This window comes from Zingiber officinale, chromosome 6A (assembly GCF_018446385.1).
Source record: "Zingiber officinale cultivar Zhangliang chromosome 6A, Zo_v1.1, whole genome shotgun sequence".
NCBI classification, from domain to species: domain Eukaryota; kingdom Viridiplantae; phylum Streptophyta; class Magnoliopsida; order Zingiberales; family Zingiberaceae; genus Zingiber; species Zingiber officinale.
Genome location: NC_055997.1, coordinates 10,902,178 through 10,919,086, shown reverse-complemented (window position 1 = coordinate 10,919,086; position 16,909 = coordinate 10,902,178). Strand labels below are relative to the sequence as shown.

The 16,909-nt window shown below is 38.6% G+C and overlaps 2 protein-coding genes across 2 annotated transcripts; one reads left to right on the top strand and one right to left on the bottom strand.

Moving 5' to 3' along the window:
- Positions 1-3,096: 3,096 nt before the first annotated feature.
- On the top strand, positions 3,097-5,062 carry LOC121995791 (sugar transport protein MST6-like). Its single transcript, XM_042549562.1, has 4 exons — positions 3,097-3,304; positions 3,381-3,703; positions 3,793-4,422; positions 4,505-5,062. The coding sequence occupies exons 1-4, from the start codon at positions 3,175-3,177 to the stop codon at positions 4,967-4,969; spliced, it is 1,548 nt and encodes a 515-aa protein (XP_042405496.1). The 5' UTR covers positions 3,097-3,174; the 3' UTR covers positions 4,970-5,062.
- Positions 5,063-5,781: 719 nt separating this feature from the next.
- LOC121995790 (E3 ubiquitin-protein ligase SP1-like) lies at positions 5,782-11,636 on the bottom strand. Its single transcript, XM_042549561.1, has 11 exons — positions 11,394-11,636; positions 11,249-11,301; positions 9,622-9,746; positions 9,440-9,535; positions 9,062-9,199; positions 8,914-8,979; positions 8,608-8,720; positions 8,411-8,521; positions 7,911-7,954; positions 7,730-7,838; positions 5,782-6,246 (listed from the first exon to the last, which is right to left on the bottom strand). Exons 1-11 carry the CDS (start codon positions 11,465-11,467, stop codon positions 6,144-6,146), a joined length of 1,032 nt encoding a protein of 343 aa, XP_042405495.1. The 5' UTR covers positions 11,468-11,636; the 3' UTR covers positions 5,782-6,143.
- Between the last annotated feature and the right edge of the window lie 5,273 nt (positions 11,637-16,909).

Below are 16,909 nucleotides of genomic sequence, written 5' to 3'. Positions count from 1 at the left end.
ATTCGATTCAAATAATCTACCCCTTGCTAACCGTTGATGGATAATTGACAAAGGGAGTAGTGTCGTTGGTCCCTATGAAAAGACGTGCGTGATGTGTGGTGTGTGGTGTGTCCGTGTTCAATTAATTTATATAGTAGACAACATGGTGTGTGGTGTCACACACAGAAGATCATATTGTCAGTTCTTTATAAATTATAAACAGTTTCTCACGACTAAGATGGAAAGAAACAAACCATCGGAATAGTCGTAGTGTAATTAAGTATTAGTTTATCTTGATTAATAAATTACACTGGTACACTCTAAGTGTATTGAGTATGACCATTTTAGGTAAGTTCTTTTTGTACTGACTTAATAAAAGAACTAGACCTTAGTTATTATGGAAGTGTGTGCTCTTAATCCTAATATAATAACAAGCACATATATTTAATATTTATTTCTTTGACTTATCAAAGGGTGAGGTTTAGCTCGATAAATCAATATGTCCGATAAGTTGAGAAATGATATTACTTATAATGTGTGTTGTTGATTATAAAAGGAATCTGTGTCCTAGTTATCTAGGTTGAGAATATCCCCAAGAGGAGCTCATAAGGATTGCTATGTTAAACCCTGCAGGTGGAGTTAGTCCGACATGACAATAAAGTTGAGTGGTACTACTCTTGGAGCTAGATATTAATTAAGTGAGTTGTCAGTAACTTACTTAATTAGTGGGCATTCGTTATCTTAAACATAGGGAGACTAACACACTCATGATAAGAAGGAGCCCATAATGTAATTTGGGATTGGTGCGGTAGTGCGATAATAACTCTCTAGTGGAATGAGTTATTATCGATGAACTTGAGTTGTGTGTTCGGGGTGAACACGGGATACTCAAGCTCATCGAAAGGTCAAAACCAAATTCTCCTCTAGGTCCCTATCGTAGCCTCATTATAGCCTCAAGTCCATCCAAATATAAGCCCATCTTAGTGTCCAAGAAGGGGGCCGGTCCAATGCTTGGTGACCAAGCAAGGGTCGGCTACATCCTCTTCTATAGGGGCCGGTCCTTTGCTTGGTGCCCAAGCATGTAGGGGTCGCCCACAATAATTCAAATAAGGAGGGGTGTTTTGAATTTTTAAAATCTTCTCTTTGTAGAAAACTACAAGTTTTAAAAGAGAGTTTTTAAATTTTTAAAACTTTCCTTATTTGAATTAGATCACATGTTTTAAAAGAAAATTTAAAAGTTTTTAAAACTTTCCTTTTTTAACCATCCTCATGGTTTAAGAAAAAAAAAAGGAAGATAAGTTTTAAAATTTAAATTTTCTATCACCATGTTAAAAAAGGAAAATTTATATGAGAATTTTTAAATTTTAAAACATGGTTTTAATTTTTAGAACTTTCCTTTTTTAACTCATACTTTAGGAAATTAGAAGGGAGCTTGTGAAATTTTATAAGAGGATTTCTTCTTATAAAATTTTATAAAAAAATTATTTTCTTCCTTTTATAGGGGCTGACCATCCTTGCTTAGTGCCTAAGGTGACCGGCCAAAACAAAATTAATAAATCATCATCCAAATTAATTTGGTGATTGATTCAATCAAGAGGAAAGAAAAGGAAAATTAAAAGGGAAAAGGAAAAACTAAAGGAAGATTTTAATTTTTGTAAAAATTCTTCCCTTATTTGCCTTGGGCAAGTATTATAAAAGAATGGGTGAGGAGGCTTCATGAGACACAACTCTTATTCTCTTGCTTAGAGATCTCTTGGTGGTCGGCCCTCTCTCTTCTCCCTTTTTCTTTGCTCTCTTCTCCTTGGTGATGGTGGTGGCCGGATTTTAGAGGAAGAGGAAGGAAGCTTTTGGGTGGTGTTCATCTTGGAGGATCGTCGCCCACATGACGTCCAAGGCGAGGCGAGGAATACAGCAGAAAATCTCGAGGTCATTAGTATACAAAGAGAAGGTATAATTAGCAATTGTTTTCCGCATCATGCTAGTTATTTCTTTTTGTAAGAATTCCAAACACAAGATGCATTAGATCTAGTTTTTCGAATTAGTTTTTTGAGTTTGTGTTTTCTTCTTTTTGGAATTTGTGATTCGATTGTCTTTTTGGTTAACCTAGAGTTATTTAAGGAAATTAAATATTAGCTTTCCTTAAAAGGCTTTGTCTAGGTGGTGGTGGTTGCTCCCATATCCAAGAAGGTCATGTGTCTCGTCATGTAGTCCTGGAAGCTAATTTTGGAAATTAATATTTAATGGAATTAATAACATAGGTAGATTTGAATCAATAGTATTAAGTTCCGCTTGCGATTTAAATCTAAACCATTAAGAACAGATAAGTTAAATTTGGAATCAATGATGTTAAGTTCCATCTGAATTCCTAATTTAACTTCTAAAGAACACAATAGGTTATTTAAGGAAAGGTTCGATACTTGTACAAAAAAATTTTGTACAGTGAAATCGGTACATTTTCCTAGGACTAACTAACAATCTCATGATTGCAGAGGTCATAGAGGTGATATATAAACAGAGGGTCTTTTCCGATGGGAAGGTACACACACTTTATACATTATATTACGCTCGCATCTTGCTATTCATTCCTACTGTTCTTTTTTCTGCTCGGGCGATATACTGATTTGAGCGTCGAAGGATCTTTACTAGGGACCCTTTTCCTAATTTTTGGATGCTAACATTCTATTGACTCATTAAAGTATACAAGGAACTTAGCGCACCAACTAAGAGTATCTCAAGATCTTCATCCAATTAACCTCATAGCTATCTAATGACATCTTTCATTTTCAGGATTATATAGGAACAATCCAAAATGACTAAAGCAACGTATAAGTAACGACCATGCAAATTTGTCAAAGAAATTAAATTTAAAAAGAAAAGAATATCTTTGTTTATAGAATCCATATTCGACAGAATATATGAGTAAATAAATACATAGAGTCATAGACTATACAAACGATCAGAATATTAGCAGTGATGGCCGAATAGTGAGGGCGTCCAAGCATATTGCCCTTCATCCTCTAGAGAGGGGAGCCCTCCGTTGGACCCTAAGTTTAGGAAACACTCCTGTGCTGAACGCCTATAAATTAGCTCTTGCTCATCCTGTAAACCAAGCACGGAGGCCCTCCTCGCTCTATCGCTTCCCTTTCTTTCTACAATAAAAATAGAAAAAAAATCAATAAGAGAAGGAAGTGCAAAATGGCAGGAGGAGCAATTGTCAGCACGAGCAACAAGCAATACGGAGGCAAGATGACCAGCTTCGTCCTCTTGGCATGCATCATGGCTTCCTCCGGCGGTCTCATTTTCGGCTACGACATTGGAATCTCCGGTAAACCATTCGATGATGATGATGAATTGATGATGGTGCCTCCTCCCTCACTTTTAATTTGTGTAATTGCGATCAGGCGGTGTGACCTCCATGGACTCGTTCCTCGAGAAATTCTTCCCCTCCGTCTACGCTAAGCAGCAAGCCGACTCGAGCACCAGCCAGTACTGCAAGTTCGACAGCGAGCTGCTGACTCTCTTCACCTCGTCGCTCTACGTCGCGGCGCTCATCGCGTCGTTCGTGGCGTCGTCGGTGACGAGGGTCAGCGGGAGGAAGTGGTCCATGCTCATCGGAGGGGTAACGTTTTTGGTCGGCTCCGCACTCAACGGTGCCGCGGTGAATGTTCTCATGCTTATTCTCGGCCGCGTTCTCCTCGGCATCGGAATCGGGTTCGCAAATCAGGCGAGGCCTCTGTTTTTTTTTTCTCCCTCTGTTACGTTCATCCATAACCGTTTGATTGATACGTTCCCGGCCGGCCGGCCTGCGCGCAGTCTGTTCCGGTCTACCTCTCTGAGATGGCGCCGGCCAACCTCCGCGGCACGCTCAACATCGGCTTCCAGTTCATGATCACCATCGGAATCTTCGGCGCCAACCTCATCAACTACGGGACCGCGTCGATCAAAGGCGGGTGGGGGTGGCGCGTCAGCCTCGGGCTCGCAGCGGTCCCGGCCATCATCATGAGCGTCGGGGCGTTCATCTTGCCGGACACGCCCAACTCGCTCATCGAGCGCGGCTACGGCGAGGAGGCCAGGCAAATGCTCCAGAAGATCCGCGGCACTGACGACGTGCAGGAGGAGTACGAGGACTTGGTCGCCGCCAGCGAAGAGGCGAAGACCATCAAAAGCCCCTGGGCCAACATACTGCAGAGCAAGTACCGACCCCAGCTCACCATGGCCATCCTCATCCCCTTCTTCCAGCAGCTCACTGGCATCAACGTCATCATGTTCTACGCTCCGGTGCTCTTCAAGACCATCGGCTTCGGCGGCGAAGCCTCCCTGGCTTCCGCAGTCATCACCGGCATCGTCAACGTGTTCGCCACCTGCGTGTCCATCGCCACCGTCGACAGGCTCGGACGCCGGGCCCTCTTCTTACAGGGAGGCGCGCAGATGTTCATCTCTCAGGTACGATCGATCGATCGATCGATCATATTCAATCAATCAATTCACAAAATTCCCATGAATCGAGACCTGTCTCATTGCTCAGATTGTGGTCGGCACTCTGATCGCGCTCAAGTTCGGTGTCTCCGGCGAGGCCGTGGAGCTGTCGAAGGGCTACGCGAGCTTCATCGTGCTGTTCATCTGCGTTTACGTGGCGGCCTTCGCGTGGTCATGGGGCCCTCTCGGGTGGCTGGTGCCGAGCGAGATCTTCCCCCTGGAAATCCGATCGGCCGGGCAGAGCATCACGGTGTCGGTCAACATGTTCTTCACCTTCGTAATCGCGCAGGTCTTTCTCCTCGCTCTGTGCCACTTGAAGTTCGGCCTCTTCTACTTCTTCGCCGGCTGGGTGGTCATCATGACCGCCTTCATCTACTTCTTCCTCCCCGAAACCAAGAACGTCCCCATCGAAGAGATCATCTTGGTCTGGAAAAGGCACTGGTTCTGGGGCAAATTCATCGCCGACGAAGACATTCACGTAGGCAACCACATGCACAAGGACACCAGCGCATGAACAACAAACAACAAAGAAGAAGAAAAGGAAAACGTTGATCCAACATTTGGGTTGGAAGTGAGGTTGCGTTGCTAGTACTGTTGAATTGCTAATTTGGAAGATTTTGTAAATTGAATTTGTGAATTTTGATTTTTTATGACTGGCTATTTTAAACTTCAAGTAAAAAATAATATAATAGAAAAATAAAAATTAAATCCACATCACTTTAAAAAAAAAAAATAATTCCAAAAACATATATTCTAAAAAAAATAAGAATCTAATCATAAAAAACTGTAAAATTTAAAAGATGTCCCAAATTAATTTAAAAATGATATACTTAAGAAAAAAAAATCTAAAAATTCAAACACATAAATTCATGGAACTCACACAAAATGAAATAATAAATCATAAATTTATATGTTTATCTTTAATTTTTCTTAAAATTTTTTCCTTTGGTATATCATTACTCAAATTAATTTGAAATAAAAAGATACCTTAAGCCTCTCTAACAACTTTTTGATTCTCATACCACAATAGAAAAATAAATTCCGCTTACGGCGTTTCAACATTGGACGATAAATTTTTCACTTTCTTACTTGGAATTTAAAAAAACCACATGGGTCTTAAAAACTCACTGAACATTTTCCGATAAAAAATTTAAATTGAAAAATATTATAAAGTACTGGACTAAAAATATAAATGAACTAAAATTAACAAAAAGTGGGCATTGCAGGACAGAAAATATAATTTTCTCAAAAGCACGATGAAAGTGACATAGGAATGCAAATGCGTAATTAAAACACAAATTTGTTAGAGAAGCATTAGCACGCATATAAATATCAACATCATCGTGGTCAGTAATTATTCCGATCATATCATTAATAACATCCAAATTAAGTATATATTATCTTTGCCTTCGAGTAACCGAAATATTAAGAAATGCAAAAACAAATAAGTTCATTTGTTAGACCATCACTTAACCTAAAGGAGGAACATATCTACACACGTTGTAAGCAAATTTGGTGAGTCCATCAAATTTCAACCACCACTTAACTAAAAATGTGCGATTTCCTGTGAATGCTACCTGTGGTTGAATTAGGAGCATAAAGCCATGAAAAGCATACTGAAGTCGGAACTGGCATTTGAGAATCTCTCTTTCAAGAATGGCACTCTTGCTGAACTTTCATATCGTGGATCAATGACGAAAGGTCTTGACGACTTGATCGATTCGTTTACGACAAAGTGGGCAACTCATTAAGTGCACAGAGCATGTGGTGCAGCAGCACATGTGACCGCACCTGAAACAATTGAACCGGCGTTAGACATATGGATGCAATGTTAAGGGCAGGATTCGATGAAGTCTTCCTTCATCGAGGAATAAAATCCAGCTTAAACCTATGAACCCAAGAACTGGTTAGCCATTGATGGATTATATTTCATATGAAAATTGGAACAGAAATTGTACCAAAAAGATCTGGAGCATTGGTTCATTTGTCAAACAAGTGGGTAAATTGTGATCAAATTGCATGCTAAATCGAAAAATGCCAAACAAGCTAACTCCTGATTGAACAATCCAATCACATAAATACAACAACAATCCTAAATATTACTAATTTACTTAAAAATAAATATTGATAGAAAAAACCATGTGCAGTTTGCATATCATGTGCTTACTTTATACACCTAAATACCTCATAGAAGTTAACTATATAGAGAATGATAAAACTATTTTTTTGGGTGAAACTGACTGATCGACCCAGTTTAGTAAAAATAGATTGATTCAAACAAACAGTTCTCCCCCTAGTATAAATCCAATGTTATTGTATAATCAAACCAGATTTCAGCTTTCCCCCATTTGACCAGCCAATCTAACCGATTATATCTATAAAAAAATATTAACCACCCTGACATCTGTCGAGTTTGCTCCATGAGTACTATATATCAATTTTACCAACTGCTTACACAAGGTTTCATAGGAGCAATAATCATTTCAATTCATGATGCGCACACTCTAATATGTCTTATCTGACAAACCATAATTCATAGGCTCTGATACTTTTATCAACAAGATCATTTATTAGATTGTTGAGAAGAAGACCAATTATCAACTGTCCAAGCCCTTAATTAACTGGTCAAGCATTTGATGAAGCCCAGTGTAATCATTCATAATAAACAATACAGCACATCTTGAAGGGCGCACATATACAATAATTGAATTGGGGTGCGAAGATGTGATGTGGATATAGGCCTTGATGTTGAATACACCACATTATCATGTGAGGACAAAAAAAGGGGATCTAGTTGTCCAGATCGATAAACTCTTACCAAGGTCATTTCTTGGGATGAGTAAGAGGGTGAGTGATGAATCCAGGTAACAAAGGGAACACATGTCACACCAATCATTAACTTTTAAAAAATGCAGTTTTATTTCCAAGATTCAAAAAAGGAATACAAGATCTCACGATGTTAAAATCCCAAATGCATTATAAGGGTTTACTTAGTATAAGATTTTTCTATGTTCTCTACTATTTTTTTGCCAAAGAAACAAAATTATGTGAATGGAAGAATGTATGCCTTTGCTTGCGCAAAGAGGCTCAGAGTGAAATACAATCCAAATGTTAAAGTGATCTTCTTCTATAGATGAGAGAGATACTAAAAACTTCAAATGAAATGAAAAATAGAAAGCATGGTATGAGCAAATCAAGCAAATTGGAAGTTTAACAGATCAGTTAAAAGTTAGGATTTGAATTAGAAAAGTTGTTCTTTTGGCAGCCTGCTTACGGGACAAAAACAGCATTGTATTCTTGCTCAAGGCAGATCACACATATGTCTAATGCCAGATTTTCCTTCTTTGCATTATCTGGCTCCTTTTCAGACTCTTGATTCATGCCTGGGAAATACACAAAGAAAGGCAATGTTACTATCTTGACACTGGTAGGCAAGTTAATTTTGAAAAACCTACCTTCAGACTTGCGTGCCTGTTGTGCTGCAGCTGCAGCAAGAACCCTGCATAAATAAAAAATAAAACCATAAAAGAAACAGGAAACGGGAAACATAATGAGTTGCATTACTAAAATATATAAACTTGTATAAAATAAAATAAAAAATAAGAGAGAAACTGTGAACCAATTTCCTTCTATATGACATATTCTTTGGACTGATAATTGCTAACCAAATGACAGCATCAGAAGTACTAACCAAATGACAGCATATTTGGGAACAATAAGGCTGTTTCTTTGATTGTTTAACAGCCAAAACTATACAGAAAACCTTTCATAACATCACTATGAGGTGGTCATTTATTAAAAGGACAACTGAGATGTATGTAAGGTTGTGAATCCCTAAATCTATCATGAATTAGTAACCCAACATAATCCCAACTTGCTACAAATATGCAATTTCATTCCACTTTTTGACTTGCCCAAGTTCAATGATCAAATAATACTATGTTTAAGAATATACCTCTTCTGCAATTCCCAGCGTCGCCTTTTCTCCAAAACATGCTGAAGTGCATGCTTTGCCAGCAGAAATATGCCAACGACTGTGAATCCAGTAGAAGCAATTTTATACCATCTGTCACAGTCTCACAATTAGAAACTCCAAGGCATAGACCATGTTTTTAAAAAAAAACAAAGGGTATTCAATGAAGCAAAAATCACCTAGCCCATTTTCCAAGATTTGCAATTAACTGATCAATATTCTTAGGGGAGATGTAAAATGGACCTTTTTCTGGTCTTTGTATCCTTATTTTTCCAACATCATCTTTAGCTGCCTATTTAGAGAAACAAAAACACAAAGGATGTGAGAATTTTAGGCATGCTATTAGTATTAGCAATCTATATCAAACACCATAATTTTCAGTCATCACAAAAGCATACTCTAATAAGAAGAATGCCTCTTTATCGACGAAATATCTAACCTTCTTCTAGAACAACTAATCACCAATACCATAGTAATTTATTTACCTCACCAACAATAGTTAATGCAGTTCCAGTTGGAAGAATTCTTTCAGTTCGCTTGACTCCAAGCATCTACAATAAAGTCTACATAGTATGAAGAGAAAAAAGCCTATACAGCAAGTAGTAAGACATCCTAAAAGAATTTATCATGAACCTTAAGACCCTGCAAATAATCCAGTGTCCCACGCACCAAGGACCTCCCTGATTCCTCAAAAACTTCACTTGCAACAGTTAACACCAATCCTGTAGCACCTCGAGCTCCAACAACATATACACGCCCAGTTCCATCGTCCTTGTAATTGTAATAAATATGGCTCAGCATATTCACCAAAAATTTTTTAAAAATGATTAAGTAAATAGAAAACAGGGTTCACAGTTCGTCAAATATTACAGTTGAAACTTAGACCAAGAAAATCATTTTATGAAATGACAAGCACTATCAGTAATCATATTAACAATGGCAAAGTTTGATGGAAATAACAAAAACATAGAAAGAAAAATAACAATCTATACTGGTAGTCATTGTACTTACCAAGAACCAAGGAACCTCTTTGCTCAATGAAAGCATCATAGCAGAATCTTGTATCCAGGATCCGGCATCATTGTGTTTTAAGAAATGTTGTTCTGCCTGAAAAACAATGAGACAAGATTTCTTCACAAAAGTTTCAGAAATGTCAATATCAAATATTTCATCTATGAGTAAACAATATATACCGTTTCCTCAACTATGACACCTCTCAGACCACTTTGTTCACAGTTTATTGGTGTTTCTGCACCCACTCGTCCAGTTACAGTAATAACAAGAGGAACTACCTTGCAAGCAGTATCTAGAAGAATGGCTAAACAAGAAAACACATATAAATCACAAGAGATCTATCTAGAAGAATGGCTAAACAAGAACACATACAATCACAAAGAGATCTATCTCAATAGCAGAGAACTACGGTTAATACATGATAACAATAAGGTTAATGAAAACAAGGATGTTTTCCTCCATATGAAAAACATATATATCAAAACATGTTGATAGATATTATTACTCTACAAATTGCTCAGGGATGAAATTTTTACCAACAACAACAATATGAAACTACTTGCACACATATGCAATGCGCTCTAACAAAATGCATACATAAAAAACTATAAAAGAGTACATATTGTTTTTAAGAACATAGATCCATCAACATATAGTTCAGGGAAGTTGCCTATCTGCCTATAGGATAAAACTAGTAGCATTAACCCTATCCAGACCCCACATTAAACGGAACCTTGTATCCTAGGTCACCATGTTCCTGAATTGTGGGTGAACTATTAGGTTCACGCTTGAAAAAAGTGGATTTCAACTAGTCTTTTGTGTGGCTTCTAGTAATGTATGGGCCAGGGCTATTTTAGAATGAGCATGTAGATTTATACTTTATGAACTTTCAAGGACAAGAAATAGATGAATCATCAATTCTCGAGTGCCTTACCGTGCAAGATGAGCTGTCAATGACCTTTCTAGGCGTAGTGTGTCCACAAGGGTGCTTCTCTTAATTAAGATGAGAAGCCTTTAAAAACCCTTATATTTAACATAACACTTACATGGTATAATGACTCTTAAAGCAAATACAAAATTGAGCTAGACAAATACATAAAGATCATTCAATAAAATCTCCTTCGCGACTTTAACATGTTGCATAGTCCATGTGAGTGCAAATGAATATGCAGTTGTCCAGTTTGTTGCATAGGCTATGATTTTGTGATTGGATGGTTTAATATGGACTGGATAAAAATTTGTAAAGGCCACCAGCATTCCAGTAGCTTCTACACTAACTTTACATGTATTGTTTCCTTATTAACCAATACCCTTATTTATTATGGTTGGTTGTACTTGTATTACAATCTCCTAAAATTTGTTTTTAGCCCAAGGGGCAATTGGGAATCCGTTAAAATTTCTAAAGCTACTCTCCCTTTCAAACAATCATTTTTCATCCTAACAATGATCTGTTTATCAACATCTCTTTCTTGTTGTATAATAGATCCATAACATCATTCAACTTTAATTGCAAAAAATTTTCTTCCAGCTTAATTGTGCACTCATTTCTTATTTAATTCATATATTTAATTCCACTTCTGATATACTTAAAATCTACTTTCTAAAGTATTTCTACAATTCAAACTCCAAGTCTATTCTCGTTACAATCTCAACAATTCGCTGACGTGATTTTATCTACAATTAATACGCATAAACAAGGTAAAGCTGAAATCAATTTGTAGCAGAATAACCAAGAAACTATTCTCGATAATACTAACTTCCAAACAGACAACCGTGAGTAATAATCCGAGAACGCGCGAGACTCACCCAAATCCTTCAACTGATTAACTCTGGTAACCGATCTGAGCGCATCGGCGTCCCTGCAAAGGAAACAGATCCAACATCAAAAAATATAACCTTCCCAAATCCAAAACCAAACGAAACAAGCAAGCAACTGGAAAGTCACGCGCACCTTCCACTGCTCCTGCCCAGGAGCCAGAGCGCCGCCGCACTGGCGCAGCAGCCCAACCCGCTCCAGGGAATCATCGACGGCTTCTCCAATCAATGCGAAGCAAGAGGAGGGAGGATAGCAGCGCGAAGCGGCGATCGAGCGATGGACAGCGAGCGATGGTGATGGCGGTGGAGAGGAGATGGGGTTTGGATGACTCGAGCGATACCAAATACCAATCCTCGAGTCGAAGAAAGCTGCAGGATTTACTTTTTAGAAGCTCGTCGTCGGGCGGACCGTGGCTGTAGTCGGTTCGAGTTTTTTCTTCTTTTTTTTCTGCCAAATCAGATGGATAAGTTTAAAAATTATTTCATTTTTGTCCATCCGATTGCTATAGTATAACAATGAATTAAAAAAATAATTATTATTAAGATTGGCGAAAAAATAATATTGAAGAAAATGATATAAATATGAGAACTAGATTAATAATTTAGTTTTATATTATTTTGAACTTTTAAAATAATTGGTTAATAGATATAGAATGTTCAAAATATAATGGAATCATGTATTCATTTATCTCTCTTTATTATTTTAAACACAAATTTAATTTTTTTAATCGATTGTTACAATACTAGGATAGACACGATCGAATGCGGAGGGGCAAAAATAGAATTGAATATGTGATTTGATAATTTTAAAACTTACCTACGTATTTAGATATTAAACAACTTTAGCTATGTAGTTCAGTAATTTCTCTTTTTATTTTAATGTAACCTAGGTATTTAACTCTTTAAACCTACTAATCTGGGAGGTGACAGGCTAGACCCCACGAAATCGGAAAGTATTTGCAAAAGTTCATCTAAATAGTCAACATTTCACTAGAATACAATTTTTACCATACGCAGTGGTTAAGATTTGACCCTAAATACCTAATTAATCACTTCGAGGACTTAACCCTCTAGTCTGGATACGAGTTTTTTATAATTATAGCAAAAGGTAATTTTACAATGACATCTCTTACCGTTTGTTCCTAGATTATGTGAAAAAGAGATAAATTATGGGGTGAACTTATAGTGATAGCTTTTTCACATGAAAAAAAAAATGAAGAGAAATTACTAAATCAAATAGCTAAAGTGGTTGAATACCCAAATTAATGGGTGGAATGTTGGTTAAATCAGTGTATTTTAATGAGTAAAAATTAAAAAGAAATACTTTTATTTTAATTATATTAAGTAAAACTGATCCAATATGTTTAAAATGACAAAATAAATAATTTAAATTATTTTATAATATTAACTAAATTTAAATATATTTTTTTAATTAAACTAAAATTAATTATATGATACGGTGATAAATATGGATCTCTAAAAGTGGGTCAAGTGAGAAGGACCAACTGATGTATCGGTCAGAGTCAATAGGAGGTTAAAGGTACCAACAACGATAGGGGCGGGCCCGAATTGCTTACACGCCCGATCAGACATAAGTGTTTAACTGGGCCTCCTGTTCGGACAAATTTAGCGTTTCAACTTGGGACTAGTGAATATGCCGAGCCGCGGCTTAAGACGATTGGGCTTTAAGGCCGAGCGAGTCCAGTGTTCCTTCACTCAGTTCAAGTGATAGGTCGAGTGAGCACCGAGTCGAAGGTGGCACCCCATAGGGCCGAACGGGTGTAGTCCTGGTTGATTGGCGACCGACTGGCTTACAAAAGAACCGTACACCTGTCTATTTGGATATGCCCTATACGATGTGTGCAAAAATACGTTTTGTAAACATGCACAATGGAAGACTAAATGTAAATAATTCTAATTTATTACAATACACATATCATACGCATGCAAGATACAATCGCACTAGATAAGCTCATAAAACAAAACGAATGAGCTTATCTAGTGTTGGTGGCGGGAACACTAGAGGCGAGGAGAGAAAAAGAGGGAGGGGGGAGAGGAGAGAAAAATTGGGTTAAGGGTTTCCAAAACCCTTACAAGCAAATAATGATCTTTTGTTCTATTTCTTCTCCTAACCATATCTTTATATAGTTCTTATTGATGAGTTGGATTAGAAAGCTCAAATCCAACCCATTATCCCTTAACCAAAAATTAGCCCATTAACTCCTTGGTTTGGTTCATAACTAAAGCAAGTTAGTTCATGACTAATCTAATTTAGTCTAAATGTTGGATCCCATGGTTGTTTTGATGTGATCAACCAAGTTTAGGTTAGGTCCTGTTTGTCTGATCTCTGTGTCTAAGTGTTCAGGAACTTAAGAGCGCAGGAAGTCGAGCAGAAGACGCAACTAGTGAGAAGGACGGCACGGGAAGGGAGCCGACGTGCTCGGTGCGCCCGAAGGACGAGAGAGCTGTAGAAGAGTACACCGGTGGGCGTGAAGAACGTGCGCGGTGTTTGAGGGACATAAAGCCGGGATGAAAGACTGCTCGAGGAGAAGGCCTGGAACTGGGTTCGGGTGAGCCCTATTCCGGATGGTCAAAATCACCCAAGCAAGCCGAACTAGAGCAAGTCAACCGGGAAGTTGACTTGACAAGTGTTTGGTCAACTAAACCCTTTGATCGGTCGACCAAACCCCTTTCATCAGAAGCCAGCCGTTGGAGACACGTCAGTAGCCACGTCAACAACCAATGGCTAATCGGTCGACCGAACCCTCTGATCGGTCGAACGAACCGAAGATAATCACAGACTTGGTCGAAGCGATTTGATCGGGTCAGATCGAGCAGAGACCGTTGGCTGATCGGTTGACTGAATACAAGGATTGATCGACCGAACCTAAGCTCGATCCACAGAGCCTGCATACAGACGGGAAGCTGGGAAAGTACACAGGTTTGGTCGACCGAACTTGGGGATCGGTCGATCGATCCCCCACTCGAAGTCAAACCCTGATCCCGAAGGTCAGGGGCTCTGGATGAGTCTTGGAACCCCTATATAAAGGGGTCTCGAACAGAACAATACAACAACGAAAGCATCAACTCTGTAATTCCTTTTCAAGTAACCTTTGTGCTCTTAAAGTGTAAAAGGCTTCTCCGCCTTCAAAGAAGGAGACTCTTTTAGTGCGCCTTTCCACCGCCTTGGATTAACAACCGTCTCGGTTGTAACCAAGTCAAATAGCTGAGTCATCTCTCTTTTCTTTTCTGTTAACTACTTTAATTGTTAGTGCTGCTTTTATTTTAGAGTTGAAAGTTTAAGAAGGGTATAATTTTTTAATGCAGGCAATTCATCCCCCTCTTGTCGGTCCCCGCTGCACCAACAAGTGGTATCAGAGCCCCAATAGCTTCAAAAGGACTAACCACCATCTGAAGCACAAATATCAGAAAAATGGCCAACGCGAATATTCATCCCCCGAAGTTCGACGGAGATTTTGCTACATGGAAATGAAAAATGGAGGTATTCTTTAAAACGGATTTTGACATTCTTATTACAATGAAATATGATTTTGCAGCTCCAAAAGACAAAGAAGAAAACCAATGGAAGAAGGAGCAGGTTGATTTCGTCGCTAACAGAAAGGCTGAGTTCCACTTGCTCAACGTTCTTCCGCCCCAGGAGGTAAATCGGATCGGAAGCTACAACTCCGCAAAAGACCTCTGGGATAAATTCCTGGAGCTCCACGAGGGTACCTCGGAAGCAAAGTTAGCGATGCGCGACATCCTTCAGACACAACTAACGAACCTCCGGATGAACAATGGCGAGAAGGTAGCGCAACTCCAAGCAAGAATCAAGGAGTTAATAACGCAACTGACGAATCTCGGCGAAACAATAACAAACCGAGATTCCATCCGATACGCGCTCAACGCCTTCTCCAGAACTCCTGAATGGGTGTCCTTAGTAGATGCATACTACATCTCTAAGGACTTTGAGGTAAGTAGTTTAGAAAACTTATTCTCTACCTTCGAACTTCACGAGTCTCGACTTGCAGAGAAACCAGTAGAGAAGTCGAACCTCAATATTGCCCTAGAAGCTGAAAAGGACGATCTCAACTCCGAAGCATCGATCGATGAAAACGAAGCGGCGCTACTGGTAAGACGTTTTAATAAATTTCTTGAATCTAACAAATTTAAATCGCAGTCGAGGAAGCATCAACGCAATAGAAGGGTGGTACGATGCTACAACTGCAACGAGGAATGACACATCAAGGATGGCTGCCCCAAACTGAAGAAAAAGAACAAAGAGAAGCCTAAAAAATCGACGTCCTCTACACGCAAGAGCCTGAAGGCCACATGGGATGATTCTTCATCCTCCGAGTCAGAAGCCGAAGCTTTCTCGGGACTAGCACTGGTGGCCAACCATCTCTTCGAAGGAGACTCGGACTCAGAGATGAGCATTGATCAAGGGGGAGAATCAGAAGAAGAAAGCTACGACGAAGGGGGAGCATCACCAAGTGAGGTAAGTAAGGTACGTAATCTCACTTCCTCTCAGTCTTTTAAGTTTATCAAAGTGTTTACTAAAGACTTAGTCAAATCAGAAAAAGAAATTGCCAACTTGAAAATGTTGTTAAAGAATTTGAACTTAGAAAATGAGAAATTAAATTTAGAACTTGAAAAATTAAAAACTGAAAATGCATGCTTAAGACCAAATCGGTTTCAAAAATCAAAAATCAAGGTCTACGGAAAATTAAATTGGTATATAAGAAAACATCAGGGACAACTTAGGAAAGTTCCCAGAAATTGTGTTCCCCCTAAATTTCTGAATAACCCAGTAGGAAAGAATCTATACTGGATTCCAAAATCTTTGCTAGTTTAAAATTTTTTTTAAGAGCTCACAGTGAGAAAGTTAAACAATGAGTTTCTTTATGGAAGTTTTGTCTAAGGAAGTGGTTGTTGCTCCAATAACCAAGAAGGCCTAGTGTCTCGCCACGACCTAGAAGTCAAAATATCGAAATAAAATATTTAATTAACTTTCTGATAAAAGCATTAAAATTAGAATTAAATAATGCTTTGAAAAGTTTTTAAACATTTCCTTAGAAATTCTCCAAAATTTATTTTTTTTTCTTCTTGAAATTTTTACTTAGAAAAATTCTCATTTTAAGATCTTTTCTGAAATTAGATTTGATAAAATTATCTAAGCTAAGTTGTTTTTAAAAATAATATTAAATTTTCACTTAGCAAATTTTTTAAAATAACTTAGAAAATTATTTTTACTCCGTTTTTGCTTAGAAAATAATATCTCATGGTTGTTTTGATGTGATCAACCAAGTTTAGGTTATGTCCTATTTGTTTGATCCCTATGTCTAAGTGTGCAGGAACTTAGGAGCGCAGGAAGTCGAGCGGAAGACGCAGCTAGCGAGAAGGACGACACGGGAAGGAAGCCGACGGGCTCGGTACGTCCGAAGGACGAGAGAGCTGCGGAAGAGTACACCGGTGGGTGTGAAGAACATGCGCGGCGTTCGAGGGACGTAAAGCCGGGACGGAAGACTGCTTGAGGAGAAGGTCGGGAACTGGGTTTGGGTGAGCCCTATTCCGGATGGTCGAAATCACCCAAGCAAACCGAACCAGAGCAAGTCAACCGGGAAGTTGACTTGACAAGTGTTTGGTCGACCG

Excerpts from the sequence above, each read along its gene's own strand:
- LOC121995790 (XM_042549561.1), bottom strand. The coding sequence starts at position 11,467 with ATGATTCCCTGGAGCGGGTTGGGCTGCTGCGCCAGTGCGGCGGCGCTC. Across the intron at positions 8,522-8,607 it reads AATCTTGGAAAATGGGCTAG|ATGGTATAAAATTGCTTCTA; the intron begins GTGATTTTTGCT and ends AGACTGTGACAG. Across the intron at positions 7,955-8,410 it reads CGCTGGGAATTGCAGAAGAG|GGTTCTTGCTGCAGCTGCAG; the intron begins GTATATTCTTAA and ends TTATTTATGCAG.
- LOC121995791 (XM_042549562.1), top strand. The coding sequence starts at position 3,175 with ATGGCAGGAGGAGCAATTGTCAGCACGAGCAACAAGCAATACGGAGGC. Across the intron at positions 3,704-3,792 it reads GAATCGGGTTCGCAAATCAG|TCTGTTCCGGTCTACCTCTC; the intron begins GCGAGGCCTCTG and ends GCCTGCGCGCAG. Across the intron at positions 4,423-4,504 it reads CGCAGATGTTCATCTCTCAG|ATTGTGGTCGGCACTCTGAT; the intron begins GTACGATCGATC and ends CTCATTGCTCAG.